We start from the raw sequence: 17,812 nt of genomic DNA on the forward strand, positions 1-17,812 counted from the left end.
AACAACAAGTACACTTCCCTTTAACTTTTTTTTTCATGGACACTGATTTTTCTGCCAACTTGTGTCATTTTTCTTATTTTTTCCTTTAAACTAAATCACTTGTTTCTTTTTTTATAATTTTGGTCCAGATGTCTAGAAAATTCAGTAAAAATATCAGCTCAAAAAACGTAGTGACCAATTCCCATTAATTTATACAAGTTTGTATGTTCAAGCTGCCAGCACCAGCGATTTCAACCTAGAAATCAAGAGTAGTGTTTATGTTGCTTAAGGCTTGGATAGTTACAATTTGTGTTTTCTTATGCTCAATTATCTTGAATAACACAATTCAAGAGAGCTTAAGACTTATTTGATTCACAAATCCAACCACAACTCAACTTCATCATAGGCATCATGTAGGAAACTTAGAAAACAAAACAAAAAAAAAAAGAGTTCAACAACAAGACTACTTCTAGGAATTGATTTAGAACATGTTATGAACTAAATAACATGCATGAATTAGACTCAAAATTCAAAAGATAGGCTAAGAATGACAAGAATACATGAACAAATGTATCTAGAATTCAATCAACAAAATAAAAATTCAACACAAACTTAGAACATAATGTGACAATTACTATGACTAAACATGACTCTAAGACAACATTGATTAAGTGATTTACACTTAGATTTTTGTGTTTTTTTTTCTAATAAATATTTTGGAAGAAAATTTAGATCTAAGGTTCAGCACTAGAATATTATGAATGAAAAATGATAGAACCTAAAATCAACACAAAAACATGATTCAAGAGTAGATCTACAAAATTTGAACCATAGAAATGCAAGAACAAGTGTAGATCTAAGATTTAATCGGTTTATTTTTTTTGAATCTACTCTAAACAGAACCAAACCACAAGACAATGGAAGATATACATGGAGAATAAGATGAAGAACAAGAAATTAAAGAGAATTCACCGAACAAAAAGATAGAGGAAGCAAAAGAACATCACCTAGATGAAGATGCTCTGATACCACATGATGTAAGCTCCATTGGAGCTTGTAGGCCTAGGATCTTCTTCATCAATGAATTCCTTTGTTTCTTGGAAGATGAATGGCAGCGGAATGGAGAAAGGAAGAGAGAGAGGAGACGCCACTTCAAGGAGAAGATGAGTCTAGAAGAAGCTCACCACCATAGGAGGCCATGGATAAGAGCTTGGAGGAAGAAGGAGATGAATGAGGGGAGAGGGAGAGAAGAGCACGAAATTTTGTGCTCTAAATGAGCTTTGAAATCTTAAGTTTAATATTCAAATGATCAAAGTTGAAAAAATGGACACACATGACCTCTATTTATAGCCTAAATGTCACACAAAATTGGAGGGAAATTTGAATTTCACTTGAATTTGAAATTGAATTTGTGGAGCCAAACTTTGGAGCCAAAATTTCACTAATTATGCTTAGTGAATTTTAGTTATGGTTCAGCCCACTAATCCAAGATCAATTCCAAGATTCTCCACTAAGTGTGCTTAGGTGTCATGAGGCATGTAAAGCATGAAGGACATGCACAAAGTGTGACTATATGATATGGCAATGGGGTGTAGTAAGCAAATGCTCACCTCCCCCTCTAAAATTTAATTGGATTGGGCTTCTACCTATTCAATTAAATTTATTTCCAACCACACACATCAAATATTCACCTAGTGCATGTGAAATTACAAAACTACCCCTAATACAAAAACTAGTCTAGGTGCCCTAAAATACAAGGGCTGAAAAATCCTATATTTTTAGGGTACCCTACCTACATTATGGAGCCCTAAATACAAGGACCAAATATAATGACATCCTAGTCTAATATGTACAAAGATAAGCGGGCTCATAGTTAGTCCATGGGCCCGAAATCTACCCTAAGGCTCATGAGAACCCTAGGGCCTTCTCTTGCATCTCTGGCCCAATCTTCTTGGAGTCTTCTATCCAATGCCCTTGTGGGGTAGGATTGAATCAAAATGGGTTGCAAATTTGTGGTAGATAAGAAAAAAAAAACTTAGTGTAGATATCTTAGAAGTAGGCTCCATTATATTGGAATGTGAAGAATTACTTGTGCAGAATCCAAACTATGGGATACAATTTTTCAAGAGGCAAGCAAATGATGTTTCTCACCCTCTTGTTAAGGGAGCCACATTTCATGCTAGACTCAAAGTTTATCACCATATACCTACATTTATTTTCCATGCTATCATTAATGAAATGACGTGGTTTAGTTTTGTAAGAAAATCATTTTTGACAGGATTTCTTTTTTTTTTAAAAAAAGTTGAGTGTAATCAGTTGTAGGAAAAGAAATTGATTTCTCATTATAAATAGGAATTTGGGTTAGTTGGGTAAATAATTCCGGGGATGGATTATTTGGGCTTTTTTGGTTATCAAGGTAAAAAAGTCGCATACTTTACACTCTTTTTCTATCTCCTCCAAGAGGACAAAGCATGTCCTTATAATGTGAAGAAAGTCCATGCATTTAGGTTGTGTTTGGTTTAGAGAGGGAGGAAAGAAATAAGACAAAAAATTTGTGGGTCTCATATGGGACCACACCTTTTGCACTCTACTTTAATTAAAAAAATTCTCTTCTATTTTCATTCTCTAAATCAAACACAATATTAATTCATATTCATAATGGGAAGAAGACCATCTCAATGGTTATATCTTTACTAGTTATAAAATGAAGACTTAGTTTAAAAAAGTATGGAACTAATTGAGAATTTGTAATATAATAATTTTTTATTCTTCTTAGCTCAAATGACATCTCTTTGATCCTTATTCTCTCACCTTAACTTGTTTTGGTCTTAGGAAAATGATTGAGCTTAATTGAGAATTGTAGCTAAATTTCAGATTTTGTGCTTACTCGACTTATCTTCCTCGTGCAGGTCCTAGAGGAAACTATATAAATCCAAATGGATCATGTGAATAGTTCTTGAAAAGATAAGAAAAAGATCTTAAATTTTGTTAGAAATAAGTTTTGGTCAATTCTCCCATCTCAAGGGTCAAATTGAGCTTGGAAGTCAGAATCTCTGCACATGAGTAATTGGACTGCGAGTTTGGGCTTCTGTTTTGTGTAATTAGTTTGATTAGGTAGTTAGTTAGTTACTAACACTCTATATATTAGTGTTAGGTAGTTAGTTAGTTAGTTAGTGACTGAACTTCACTTAGAACTTCATTTGGTACAAAATTTGTTGTGCAAACCTTCTTTTTTCTCTCTTTTTCTCTCAATTGTTCTTCATTCTTCTTCATCTTTTCATTTCTGTTCCACCATTTTCTTACACAAATTTCGTGGTTTCTCCATTGGTGATGATCATGGAGGGCTAAAAAATAAATCATTCCAAGGATCCACTCCAAGTAAAGTTGAATTTGAGTCCTGGTTTGGTTTTTCTACTCTTTGTGAATGTTCTTTTTTTTTTTAAATCCTATTTTCTTTTTTCATGATTGTAATTATGTTTAGGATTGAAAATGGATTAGTTTATGGATTTATTTCATAATTTTGAAAAATAATCACAAATTGTTTGGATAATTGTCCACTCTAATTTGTGATTTCAAATAATTTAGAGATTGATTCGATTGAACTTTCTCTAATGCATTTGAGTGAACTTTCACATTGAACATCATTCGTAGTAACTGTGATAATTCTATTTGTGTTGGTTTGGTGAATTGGATTGATGCTTTTAATGTTCAATTGTATTTTGTTCTTGTTCTTTTCTATTTTTGGAACTCTGTTTTTGTATTTTCACATTCTTATAGAATCGCCTACAACTTGTTCGATGAAATTCCCCCCTTTTGTTTATAAGTGAATGAATGTAGGAACCATATTGAATCATACTTTTGAGTTCGACCTAGGTTAATCCCATGTTACAGAACTTCCTAGCTTTATTTGTTTTTGAACGATTCGACATTCATTATCAAGAACTAATTTGAAAAGAACCAAGTGTTTATACAAACTAAATTATTGACTGATACCTTAAGCTCTCAAACTTTCATATTCTTACCGTTTTGCAAAGCTCTATATGATGCTTTAGTTTCATATCCTCACTTTTGTGAGTTATATTAGAAAGAACCTTTGTGTTTTGTGAAAGCTTGGGGAGGGTTAGTGTTAAAGAATATGCAGCTTTAGTAATCTCGGATTAAGTTTTTGTTGTATTGTAACCCTAGTTAGTCAGTCAGTGGAAATCTTTCAAGGTTGAAGGATTGACCGTAATCTCAAGTTGAAGACGAACCAATATAAAACCGTTGTGTTTCTATTTTCCCTTATCCCTTTTCACATTTACATATTGGATGATCTTTTGTGTTATTAAATTATATCTGTTAGCAAAAAGTTTTAAAGATCACATGCACACAATTCACTATTCCTTCTTTATTGTATCCTATTTTATTTTGCTTGTCATGAATTGTTAAGATTAAAACATACATGTGAGATCTTTAAGAAAATTCATGATTTTTTAAGTAATCACATGACATTAAATCTTAAACATCCATGAGTGTGCAAAGGACATATGTAATGACAACTAAAATTATTTAACGAATATCATAGTTATAAATTTGAATCATATAATTACATAAAAATAATTAAAATTAAATTAATTAATATAATATGATCTCTTTTATATGTGTGTGTGTGGTGGGTGGGTGGGGGGGGGGGGGGATTTATTAATTTATAGTGACAAGTTATAATTAGGAATTACCTTAAATTACACTAGCAATGTAATTTGTTAATTTACTTCAGCAAAAAAAAAAGTGAGTATATATTAACAAATACTTGTAGAATTTGCTAATATGCACTCTATTCATCTTTATTTAGATCTTTCAAACATAATCCAACTAAAAACAAGTTAACAAATATATTTGAACCATCTAGTATTATGTTTTATTTATAAAATATGCATAGGTTGAACCCAATTAACTTACACATGTATGTAATAGGTACATCCCCAATTTGTTTTACCTATAAAACATTATTTTATTTTCTTAAGAGATAAAACAATAAAATACATTATAATAAATGGTTGTGTAAGTCTTATTTGAAATTATGATTGAGAGATGAGAGAGAAAGTAGAGAGAGTGTGAGACAAAACGGGTGAGAGACAGAGAGTAAGTGAATGAAACAGTGTGTGAGCATGAATGAGATGGAAACATGGAAACTATGAATCGACGAAGGAAGACGAGTAATGGATCTGATATTTTGAAGGACAAGACAAACCAAGGAAAATGCCAAAAAAATTTCTTTCCAAACTTCCTAGGAAAATATGATGCAATGGCGATGGAGAAATTTTTTTGATGATGGGGGAGGGTCGGAGATGTGGTTATTCCATCAAAGCTTGATAGAAGAGGGGATAGGTTTGGTTTTGTAACAATGGAAGGGCTGACAAATGCTAATCTATTGGAGAAATAGATGAATCAAAATGGATTGGGACACACAAAATCAAAATAACATTAGGAGATTTGGAAAGGAAGAGCTGAAACCTAAAGCAGTTATTATGGGGAGACAATAAAGAAGCGAAGGAGCACCACAATAGAAGGGTCAAAGGGATGGTAGAAACTATGTTGTTGTGCATAAAAAGTTAATTTGGGAATGGCATCCGAGAAAGGTAGAGCCTATCCAAGCATCTGACAAAAAAGATGAGTGGAGGGGGTTGTCTTTCATGATGGGTGAAGAGGCTTCTCAATGGTTGGAGTAGTGTTATGTGGGGAGATTAATCCAACTAGAGATTATTTATTCTGTCCAAGATAAATTGATTAATCACACTAATGGGTGGAGATATGGTACTAATCAAGCTAGTGGATAGGGAGGACTTGGAAGTGTTGATTCATGGGACTAAACCTATTTTGGAGCAGCTTTTTTACCAAGTTGGAAAGTGGAAACCAACTAATGTGTCAAATGAGAGACATGTGTGGATTAGATGCAGTGGGATTCTATTACATGCTTGGCATAATAGTTTCTTTGAGTTTATAACAAGCGATCTAGGGATTTTTTTAACGGTGGACATGGATATCATGTTAAAGAAAAAACTAGGCATGGCATGAGTTCTTATGAAAGCTTTAATGTGGGGTGTGGTTAATTTGGTGAAAAAGGTAAGAATCAATTGCTCACTTTTCACAATAAAGATTGGTAGAGGAGTTGTTTTTGCCAACATAGTACAGTGGTAAGAGGACAATGGAAAAGAGAGTTTAGAATCTTCCTCGGATGAGCAGTGGTTGGAGTACAGTTGGTCGGAGGTGGAGGAGTTCATCAATGCAGATAATGAAGAATTTTATTTTCAAAATAAACAAGTTTTTGGGGGATGATTTGATAGACGTTTTGGGAAGAGATTATAAGGATACTGATAAATTTGTGTTAATGAAGATATCCCAAAAGATATGGTGGAAATGGTATGATTTGCGTTTATGGAGAAAGAATACATAGTCAACCTATCATTAATCGTGAGTAGAATGAGATTGTGTGTGGGGACAAGTTAGAAGCAAGAGAATATATTAGCGTTGATGTTAAGGACGTGGTATGTCTTGTGGTGGGTTTGGAACAATTTTTTGTTGAAGGGGTGTTAGTCGTCTTATACGACTAACTTTTGTATAGAAAACATTTTCCAAAACTTGTATAGTTCCCCCAATTTATGGTTATTTTGTAGTGATTTTGTAAATAAATCTTATTTTATTGTTAAAGCTGTCTCTATAATATGTCCATTGGATTTAATGATGAAATATGTGCAATTTCAGGTAAAAAAGAAGCTAAGTCATGAGGTGCTAAAAGTGACAGTTGAGCTTAGTTCATCAGTGGGCTAAGCGTGCATCCACCGCGAAGCGCAGCTTCAACGCACTTAGCGCGACAGAAAAATCTGGCAAAGCATCAATATCAAGGTCGTGCGCTAAGCGCTAGATCAGTGCACTAAGCACATCAGTTATCTTCAGCCAGGCTCAGCGCACGACTGACGCTAAGCTCAAATCCACTTACTCGTGCTAAGCGCGAGGGTGGCGCTAAGCGCAACGTCGCAAATTCAGAGCATATTTAAAGCCTGTCTTGTGTAGAATTAGGGTACATAATTTTAATAACACTTTTGCACAGAATTCCAGAGCACACCATAGTGCCTATTTCGAGAAAAGAGCTCTAGAGGCAGCAAGAGGAGCATCTTTTCCAGAGATACCTAGGTTTTGTAATTTCATTATTGTTAGAGGTTTTTCAGTAATGGTTGGCTAAACACCCTTGTTGGGATTTCTAAAGAACAACTGATGTAATTACTTTAATATCTAATTGATTGTGTTTCTTGTGTTCAATGCTTCTTTTAGTGCTTAAATTTTGTATGCTATTGGTTTGATCAACCATTTGTGTGCCTGGTTAGGTGACTTTAGCATTGAGAAATGTATTGTTACCTTAGAACTTGAATGAAGCAGGATTGAAACTTAGTCTTAAATGAGGGATCTGCGGATTAAGTTTTGGTTTCAAATATGTTGTTACAATAATGTTGTTTGGTCTAAGTCTAGTCCAACAAGAGGGATCTCAGGATGAAGCTTAGGTTAAATTAGTCTAAACTTTCGTAAGCTATTTAAGCCGAGTCTAGTCCAACAAGAGGGATCTGAGGATGAAGCTCAGTTTAAGTTAGTATAAACCTAGAAGGGCTGTCTAAATTAAGCCTAGTCCAACAAGAGGGATCTGAGGATGAAGCTTAGATTAATTCAGTCTAACTAGGGATCGAGGTTTAGTAATTTAGGCTACAACATAGAACAAAAAAGCATGATTAATTAGAGAAACATCTTTATATACATCAGCTGGTATGTTAGAAAGACCTAACATCTTTACCAACTGCTGTCAATCTTACTTACTTGCGTTTTTACTGTTTTTAGCCTAGACTTAGTTTAATTTTGTTCTAAATCATCTATTATCAATGTTTCTTTCAACAATGCCTTATTTCTGAATTTAACCATGTCTAAGACTAGTTCCCTGAGTTTGATACTCGGATTCATCCATTTTAATTTTAAATACTTGACGATTCGGTGCGCTTTCTGGCAAACCGGATTTCCCTTGAACATATTTGTATAAAGAAAAAGTGGACCAAAAAGTAGCTGTAGGGGAAATCCAACAAAGTATTTATGGCGCCGTTGCCAGGGAACTAGATCCAAGAAGAGTTTAGTTCAGTTTTACCGTACATTCATTGCTCTTTTGAACTAGATAATTGTTGTTCTGTTTTCTTGTATGCAAAGAAGATCTACTGCAGGTGATTTAATTCCCATTGATTTGGAGATTAACACCACCTGTAGAAGGCATAATTCAGAGAGAATCAGAAAATTCTTGCAGGATTTAGAAGCAGCAACAACTCCAGAAGAATAACCTCGATCTTCCAAGGCATCTTCTAGTTTTCCTATTGCCGGGCATTCTCATATAGAACCTGTTGAAGACCCAATCATGGCTAAAGAGCCAAGAAGAGTAACCCTAGAAGATTATTCAAGTTCTACTGTTCCATAATTTTTCACCAGTATAGCACAACCAGAAGTTCAAGCTCAGACAATTACATATCATCCTTCTTTGATACAGCTGATTCAAAATAAATCTATTTCGTGGTCTACCCAATGAAGACCCTTATGCTCACTTGGCCACCTATATAGAGATATGCAATACTATTAGACTGGCGGATGTGCCTGCAGATGCAATACTATTATCCGTTGGTACCCTCCCGAAAAGATAAAGAGCGACATTTGGCCAGATTTCTTGATATCTTCAAGAAACTGGAAATTACTTTGCCATTTAGAGAAGCACTTTAGCAAATTCCCCTCTATGCCAAATTTTTGAAGGATATGTTAACCAAGAAGAACCGGTACATCCATAGTGACAGAATTGTTGTGGAAGGTAACTGTAGTGTTGTTATTCAACGCATTCTTCCACCCAAGTACAAAGATCCTGGAGTTGTCACGATACCGTGTTCTATTGGTGAGGTCATTGTAGGCAAAGCTCTCATAGACTTGGGAGCTAGTATCAATTTAATGCCTCTTTCCATGTGTCGGCGACTTAGAGAGATAGAGATGATGCCCACACGCATGACCCTCTAGTTAACTGACCGCTCCATCACGAGGCCATATGGAGTGATTGAGGATGTGTTAATTCAGGTCAAGCATCTTGTTTTTCCTACAGATTTCGTAGTTATGGATATAGAGGAGGATCCTAACATTCCCATAATATTGGGCATCCCTTTTATGTCTATGACCAACTACATAATAGATATAGGGAAAGGCAAGCTAGAATTGGTTGTGGAGGATCAGAAAGCCTCATTCGACTTATTTGAAGAAATGAATCATCCAAATGATATGAAGGCTAGCTTTGATCTGGACAAGGTAGAACAAGAAATAGAAATAGCAGCTACAGCCATGGCACTGCATTCTCCTTTGGAAAAAGCATTGATTAATCATGTAGAATGTTTTACTAAAGAGGAGGAACATGAAGTGCAAACTTGTATTAAAGAATTGGAGGGTGCAGGAGAAATTTCTGAGGGACATTCTACATTTGAGGAATTGAAGAACAGTGGGCAAATAGAAAAACCAAAAGTAGAATTGAAGACCTTACCTACACATATGTGTTTTTGGAGGACAATGACTCAAAACCAGTGATTATTAGTAGCTTGTTGAAGAAAACGGAAGAAGATCAGCTGGTGCAGATTTTGAAGAGACACAAAGCTGCCATTGGATGGCACATATCTGACTTGAAAGGAATTAGTCCATCTTATTGCATGCACAAAATCAATATGGAATCTGATTACAAACTAGTGAGACAGCCTCAAATAAGACTTAACCCAATCATGAAAGAAGAGGTGCGTAAAGAGGTGCTTAAATTGCTAGAAGCAGGCCTTATTTACCCCATTTTGGATAGTGCATGGGTTAGCCCTATGCAGGTTGTCCCCAAGAAAAGAGGTATGACAGTCATTAAGAATGACAAAGATGAGTTAATATCCACTAGGACTGTCATCGGGTGGAGAATGTGCATTGACTACCGGAAGCTGAATGATGCCACCCGGAAGGACCATTATCCACTTCCTTTCATGGACCAGATGCTTGAAAGATTTGCAGGGAAATCCTATTATTGTTTTCTGGATGGATATTCTGATTATAATCAGATTGTTGTAGATCCCAAAGATCAAGAGAAAACTACTTTCACCTGCCCTTTTGGTGTATTCGCATATCGGCGCATGCCTTTTGGTCTATGCAATGCCCCAGCTACATTTCAGAGGTGTATGATGGCTATTTTTTTTATATGGTGGAAAAATGCATTGAAGTTTTCATGGAGGATTTCTCTATTGTTGGGCCGTCTTTTGAAGGGTGCTTATCAAATGTTGAAAGAGTATTACAAAGATGTGAAGAGTCCAATCTAGTTCTCAATTGGGAGAAATGTCATTTCATGGTTCAAGAAGGAATAGTGTTGGGGCATAAGATTTCAGTAAGGGGAATAGAGGTGGACAAGGCAAAGATTGATGTGATTGAGAAACTTCCTCCCCCCATGAATGTCAAGGGCGTGAGAAGCTTTTTAGGACATGCAGGGTTCTACAGGCGATTCATAAAAGATTTCTCAAAAGTTGCCAAACCACTTAGCAATCTGTTGAATAAAGATGTTGCTTTTGTGTTTAATGAAGAGTGTAAGGATGCATTTAATGATTTGAAAACCATATTAGTGTCTACTCCAGTAATTACAACACCAGATTGGGGACAAGAATTTGAGCTTATGTGTGATGCAAGTGATTATGCCGTAGGTGCAGTGCTTGGACAAAGGAAGGGAAAAAAATTTCATGCTATATACTACGCCAGTAAGGTTCTAAATGATGCACAGATGAACTATGATACCACAGAAAAAGAAATGTTGGCAATTGTTTATGCACTTGAGAAGTTCATATCTTATCTGGTAGGCTCAAGAGTTATCATCTACACTGATCACGCAGCTATTAAATATTTGCTCAACAAGGATGATTCCAAACCCAGATTGATAAGATGGATCTTGCTGCTACAAGAATTTGATTTGGTGATTCGGGATAAAAAGGGATCAGAAAATGTTGTAGCAGATCATTTATCTAGATTGGTGAATGAAGAAGTCACATCGAAAGAAGCTGAAGTTAGAGATGAATTCCCTGATGAATCTTTATTCGTAGTGAGTGAGAGACCTTGGTTTGCCGATGTGGCCAACTTCAAAGCTGCAGGAATCATACCAAAAGACTTAAATTGGCAACAGAGGAAGAAATTTCTACATGATGCTCGATTCTATATTTGGGATGATCCACACTTGTTCATGATAGGAGCTGACAATCTTCTAAGAAGATGTGTGACACAAGAAGAAGCCAAGCGTATACTATGGCATTGCCACAACTCTCCATGTGGTGGCCATTATGGTGGAGATAAGATGGCGGCCAAGGTTTTGCAATCCGGATTCTTTTGGCCCACACTCTTTAAAGATGCTCACCAGCATGTGCTACACTGTGATCAATGTCAGAGGATGGGAGGTATATCAAGAAGAAATGAAATGCCTTTACAAAATATCATGGAGGTTGAGGTATTTGATTGCTGGGGGATTGATTTTGTAGGTCCCTTTCCTTCGTCTTTTGGCAATGAACATATACTAGTGGTTGTTGACTATGTTTCTAAATGGGTTGAAGCAGTGGCTACCCTGCATAATGATGCTAAGAGTGTGGTGAAGTTTCTGAAGAAGAATATTTTCTCAAGATTTGGGGTGCCCAGAATTCTGATTAGTGATGGAGGTACACACTTCTGCAATAATCAGTTACAGAAGGTCTTGAAACAATATAATGTGACACACAAAGTAACATCACCTTATCACCCTCATACCAATGGGCAAGCAGAAGTATCAAACAGGGAGTTGAAATTTTTTTTGGAGAAGATTGTAGCTTCTACTAGAAAGGACTGGTCCATCAAATTAGATGATGCTTTATGGGCATACAGAACAACATTCAAGACTTTGATATGATTATCCCCTTTTCAGATGGTGTACGACAAGTCTTGTCATTTACCAGTGGAGATGGAATATAAAGCATACTGGGCCTTGAAATTTTTTAACTTTGATGAAGCTGCATCTAGAGAACAAAGGAGGTTGCAGCTCTTGAAGTTGGAAGAGATGAGATTGACCGCTTATGAATCTTCAAAGTTGTATAAAGAAAAGGTTAAAAAGTATCATGACAAAAAGTTGCTCAAGAACGACTTTCAGCCAAGACAACAGGTGTTATTTTTCAACTTAAGACTTAAATTGTTCCCTGGAAAGCTTAAATCAAAGTGGTCTGAACCATTTACCATCAAGAAAGTTCAACCATATGGAGCAGTGGAGCTTTGTGATCCTCAATCTAAAGATCCTGACAGGACATGGGTAGCGAACGGACAGAGGTTGAAGCAATATCATGGTGGAGCTATGGAAAGATTGAACACTGCTCTATGCTTGGATCCTGGATAACAAGACGATGCGTCAAGCTAGTGACGTTAAAAAAGCGCTTACTGGGAGGTAACCCAACTTTTCTTTCCCTTTTCTATTTTCATTCTTATCTTTTGCATGTAGTTAGAATATCTTGCTTGTGATTGTGATTAATTTCATCTTGTTTAGTAATGAACAAGGGGTTTTAAGCTTGTGTGAAGAGTGATGAGGACACAACTAAGGACAAGGACCATGAAGCACTTGAAGGGCCCATGACCAGAGGCAGACTTAAACAGGCCCAACACGTCATAGAGACAAGGCTGGTCATTTGTATAGTTGCCATTGATCATGATTGAAGGCCCAAGTGGAGAAAGATGAAGGCCCAGAGGCACTACCAAGACTATTAATTGTTGCTGAAGGCACAAACTAACTTAAAGGCCCAAGTTAAATATGTTTTTAGTTATAATTTTTATTTATTGTAATTTTGGCCCAAACTGTTTAGAAGGCCCATGTCTATTTTTATTTTTTGTTCAGATACACTGTAAGTATTGGTTTTTGTTTTCAAAAAAGGAACTTTTGGCATTTAATAAAATTTGGTGAGAGTTTCTCTCTGAGTTCCTTGTTGAACCAATCTCAGACTTATCAAGGTAATCCTTGTGGCATCTACCCTGACTTATCTTCCTTCATTGGAAGTGGCGTCATCCAAATCTCTGTAGCCTGTATCAAATGATCCGCTCCTACTCAGGTTCACATCATCTGGTATCAGAGCTTTGGCTCTTGATACAGGTTCTATCCTATCCTATCCTATTTTTTTTCTTTGTAATTTGTCCTTGTTTCATTCTTGTTTGCGTCTTGTTGCGTTCTTGTCTGTGTCTTTGTTTCGTTCTTGTTCTTGTTCTTGTCACGTTTTTTTGTTCTTGTTCTTGTTTCTTGTGTCTTTCAGACTTTGTGTAAAAAAAAATCTGTTTGAGTTCTTGTTTCTTGTTCTTGTGCCTGTCATATTGTATTCTGTCTTCTGTTCATAACTTTTGTTTCAGCCTATTCGAATTCTGTTTGGGGTAAAAATTGCCTAATTGCCGAATTGCTAAATTGTCAAATTGCTAAATTGTCAAATTTGCCTAATGATGATTGCCTATTGAACGAATTCTAATAGCTGGACGTCTAAAAAAAACAAAAAAAAGAGGAAAAAAAAGAGAACAAAAAAAAAGAAAGAAAGAAAGAAAGAGAGAAAGAAAGAAAGAAAGAAAGACAAAAAAAGGAAACAGTTGCAAAAAAAAAAGTTTGGAAGAAATTTGGGTGTTTGATCTTTGAACACAAATTTAAGGCAGTTAGAGGCGTTTTTTGGGAAAATTGTGGGGGAAAATCCCCTCTCAATTCTGAGGATTTGCCCAGGGATTCTCCTCTCAATTCTGAGCGTTTTGACATATAGTGGGCCTCAAACGAACAATCGTAGCAAAAGTTATGAGCATTTGAAGTTTACTTGACCTATCTGTTGTCATATCTGTTATCCTATCTAATATCTTATCTGTTATCCTATCTAATATCTTATCTATTATCCTATCTAATATCTTATTTGTTATCATATATGTTACCCAAATTAAAGCTAATTTGTTATCCAAATCCAATCTAATATATTATTATCCAAATCAAGTTCAAGTTGTTATCCCAAATCAAATTTTTCTGTGATCATTATATTGTCTTTCCTTTTATTTTATATTACCTTGTGTGTCTAATTTGGTCCATCCAGAAACTTAAGAGGAAACACGAGTGGTAAAAGGCAAGAGGGAATACATTACACAAAAGTCTATTGAGAGCATCAAACACGAGTGTACTACCATCTAAGAGTTAAACACGTGCGTAGAGTGTGATGAGGTCCTGAAACCATTAATAATTTTTATCGCACACTTTTTTTTTCTGTTGAATTATGGCTGGAGCAGGTGGTGGTGGTGACGAGTATCATCAGTTGGACGGAGCTCAACGTCTGTTTGCTGGACCGTACAATTGAGGAGGTCTATGGACGACTAGAAGTTTTGGAGAACCAAGCCAATCAGAATTCTAGACGAAAAATAGATGGGAATAGAGGTAACAATGGCGGTAATGACGGACCGAGGCAGAACCGGGTTAAGGGAGTAAAGCTCAATGTTCCTCCCTTCAAAGGCGGAAGTGATCCAGATGCCTACCTGGACTGGGAAATGAAGATTGAGCATGTATTTGCCTGCAATGACTACACTGATGAGCAGAAAGTCAATCTAGAAGCAGCTGAATTCTCCGACTATGCCCTTGTTTGGTGGCATAAATACCAGAGAGAAATGCTGAGAGAGGAACGACGAGAGGTAGATACATGGACTGAGATGAAAAGGGTGATGAGAAAAAGGTATGTGCCCACTAGCTATAACATAACCATGCGACAGAAACTCCAAGGGCTGTCCCAAGGGAATTTAACCGTGGAAGAATATTATAAAGAGATGGAAATGGCGTTAGTGAGGGCCAACATCGAAGAGGACTCCGAAGACACAATGGCTCGTTTCCTGAATGGTCTAAACCCTGAAACCAGAGATGTTGTTGAATTACAGGAGTATGTGGCGTTGGATGACTTGTTACATAGGGCACTCCAGGTTGAACAGCAAATTAAAAGAAAAAGTGCAACAAGGAGGAACTCACCCAATACTTACAACCAGAACTGGACCAACAGATCCAAGAAGGAGGGAGGTAATTCGTTCCGCCCTGCAGCCACATCCCCGCATGGAAAGTCAGCAGCGTCCAGTGTAGGTGGAAGCAAACATAACACCTCCACTTCCTCATCAGATACTGGAACCAGAAACATAAAATGTTTCAAGTGCTTAGGCAGAGGACATATTGCTTCTGAATGTCCAACCAGGAGGACCATGATCATAAAGGCTGATGGAGAAATCACTAGTGAGTCTGAAATCAGTGAAGAAGAAGAGTATGAGGAGGAAGCTATGCAAGGTGATATGTTGATGGTGAGAAGGCTGTTGGGAAATCAAATGCAGCCACTGGATGACAATCAAAGAGAAAATATTTTCCACACCAGGTGTGTAATTAATGGTAAGCTGTGCTCTTTAATTGTTGATGGAGGAAGCTGTACCAATGTTGCAAGTTCCACATTAGTGACCAAACTGAATTTGGAAACTAAGCCCCATCCTAGACCATACAAACTTCAGTGGCTTAGTGAAGATGAAGAGGTAAAAGTGACTCAACAGGTTGAGGTGTGTCTCACTATTGGGAGATATAATGATAGGGTGTTGTGTGATGTGGTCCCAATGGAAGCGACCCATATGCTGTTAGGAAGACCGTGGCAGTATGATACCAAGGCAGTGCATGATGGCTTCACCAACAAAATATCTTTAAAGCAAGCTGACAAGAAAATTGTTCTCAAACCGTTATCTCCTAAAGAGGTTTGTGAGGATCAGATAAAAATGAGAGAAAAGAAAAAGAGTGAGACACTTGAGAGGAAAAAGAGTGAGACACTTGAGAGGAAAAAGAGTGAGACACTTGAGAGGAAAAAGAATGAAACACTTGAGAAGGAAAAGAGAGGAAAGAAAAAGAGTGAAACACTTGAGAGGGAAAAGAGAGAAAACAAAAAGAGTGAAATACTTGAGGGCAAACAACTTTGTTTAGCAAAAAAAAGGGAGGTAAGGAGGGTGCTTTGTGTGAGACAACCCCTCTATTTATTGTTTTCTCAACATCAGATGTTGCATGCTAACCCAATTGATGAATTTAAATTGCCTTCTAGTATTCAGTCTCTTCTGTAGGATTTTGATGATGTGTTTCCAGCAAGTGTACCGGATGGTTTGCCACCATTGAGGGGAATTGAGCATCACATTGATCTCATTCCAAGAGCGTCCTTGCCCAATCGGCCAGCTTATAGGAGCAACCCACAAGAAACTAAGGAGATCGAAAGGCAAGTGTTCGAACTCCTGAGCAAAGGTTGGGTGAGAGATAGTATGAGTCCGTGCGCTGTACCTGTCATTCTAGTACCCAAGAAGGATGGCTCATGGAGGATGTGTTCTGATTGTAGAGCCATAAACAACATCACCATCAAGTATAGGCATCCAATCCCCAGGTTAGATGATCTTCTTGATGAACTGTATGGTGCATGTGTGTTTTCCAAAATTGATTTGAAAAGTGGCTATAATCAGATTAGAACTAGAGAGGGGGATGAATGGAAAACTGCCTTTAAAATAAAATATGGTTTGTATGAGTGGATGGTTATGCCATTTGGTTTGACTAATGCACCTAGTACTTTCATGAGATTGATGAACCATGTTTTAAGGGAATTTATTGGGAAATTTGTGGTGGTGTACTTTGATGATATTCTTATCTATAGCACTAGTCTTGATTTGCATGTTGAACATTTGCAATCTGTTTTAAGTGTGCTTAGGAAAGAAAAATTGTATGCCAACCTAGAAAAGTGCTCCTTTTGTACTGATCATGTGGTGTTTCTGGGTTTTGTTGTTAGTGTTGAGGGAGTACGGGTGGATGTGGAAAAGGTTAAGGCCATCCAAGAATGGCCAACACCTAAGACCGTGAGTGAGGTGAGGGGATTTCATGGTTTAGCAAGTTTCTATAGGAGATTTGTTAAGAATTTTAGTACATGGGCTGCACCTCTAACTGAAGTTGTTAAGAAGAATGCCTCAAATGTGGGTATTGGGGCTGTTTTGTTGCAAGAGGGACATCCGATAGCTTATTTTAGTGAAAAGTTAGGAGCCGCTGCCCTTAACTATTCAACTTATGATAGGGAATTGTATGCTTTGCTTAGAGCTTTACAAACTTGGCAGCATTACTTATTACCCAAAGAGTTTGTCATCCATAGTGATCACGAGTCCTTAAAATACTTAAAAGACCAAGGAAAGCTTAATAAGAGGCATGCTAAGTGGGTAGAGTTTTTAGAGCAATTTCCATATGTCATCAAACATTAAAAAGGGAAAGGGCATGTAGTGGCTGATGCGCTGTCTAGGAGACATGCTTTACTTGCTATGCTTGAAACTAAACTGTTTGGTCTCGAGTCTTTGAAAGACATGTATGTGAATGATGTGGACTTTGCTGAAATTTTTGCTGCATGTGAAAAGTTTTCTGAAAATGGTTACTATAGGCATAATGGATTCTTGTTTAAAGCAAATAAATTGTGTGTGCCTAAGTGTTCCATTAGAGATTTGCTTGTGAGTGAATCACATGAGGCGGGGTTGATGGGACACTTTAGGATTCAAAAGACCCTGGAAATTCTACAAGAGCATTTCTTTTGGCCTCATATGAGGCGTGATGTGCATAAGTTTTGTGGTCATTGCATTGTGTGTAAACAAGTTAAATCTAAGGTTAAACCTCATGGATTGTATACTCTTTTGCCTGTTCCTGAATATCCTTGGACTGACATATCTATGGACTTTGTTTTGGGGTTGCCCAAAA

The 17,812-nt window shown here is 36.8% G+C and overlaps 1 protein-coding gene across 1 annotated transcript; it reads left to right on the top strand.

Annotated features, from left to right (window-relative positions):
• Positions 1–11,968: 11,968 nt before the first annotated feature.
• On the top strand, positions 11,969–12,430 carry LOC114386139. Its single transcript, XM_028346137.1, has one exon. The coding sequence runs from the start codon at positions 11,969–11,971 to the stop codon at positions 12,428–12,430; it is 462 nt and encodes a 153-aa protein (XP_028201938.1).
• The last annotated feature ends 5,382 nt before the right edge of the window (positions 12,431–17,812 follow it).

Source organism: Glycine soja, chromosome 15 (genome assembly GCF_004193775.1).
Source record: "Glycine soja cultivar W05 chromosome 15, ASM419377v2, whole genome shotgun sequence".
NCBI lineage: Eukaryota > Viridiplantae > Streptophyta > Magnoliopsida > Fabales > Fabaceae > Glycine > Glycine soja.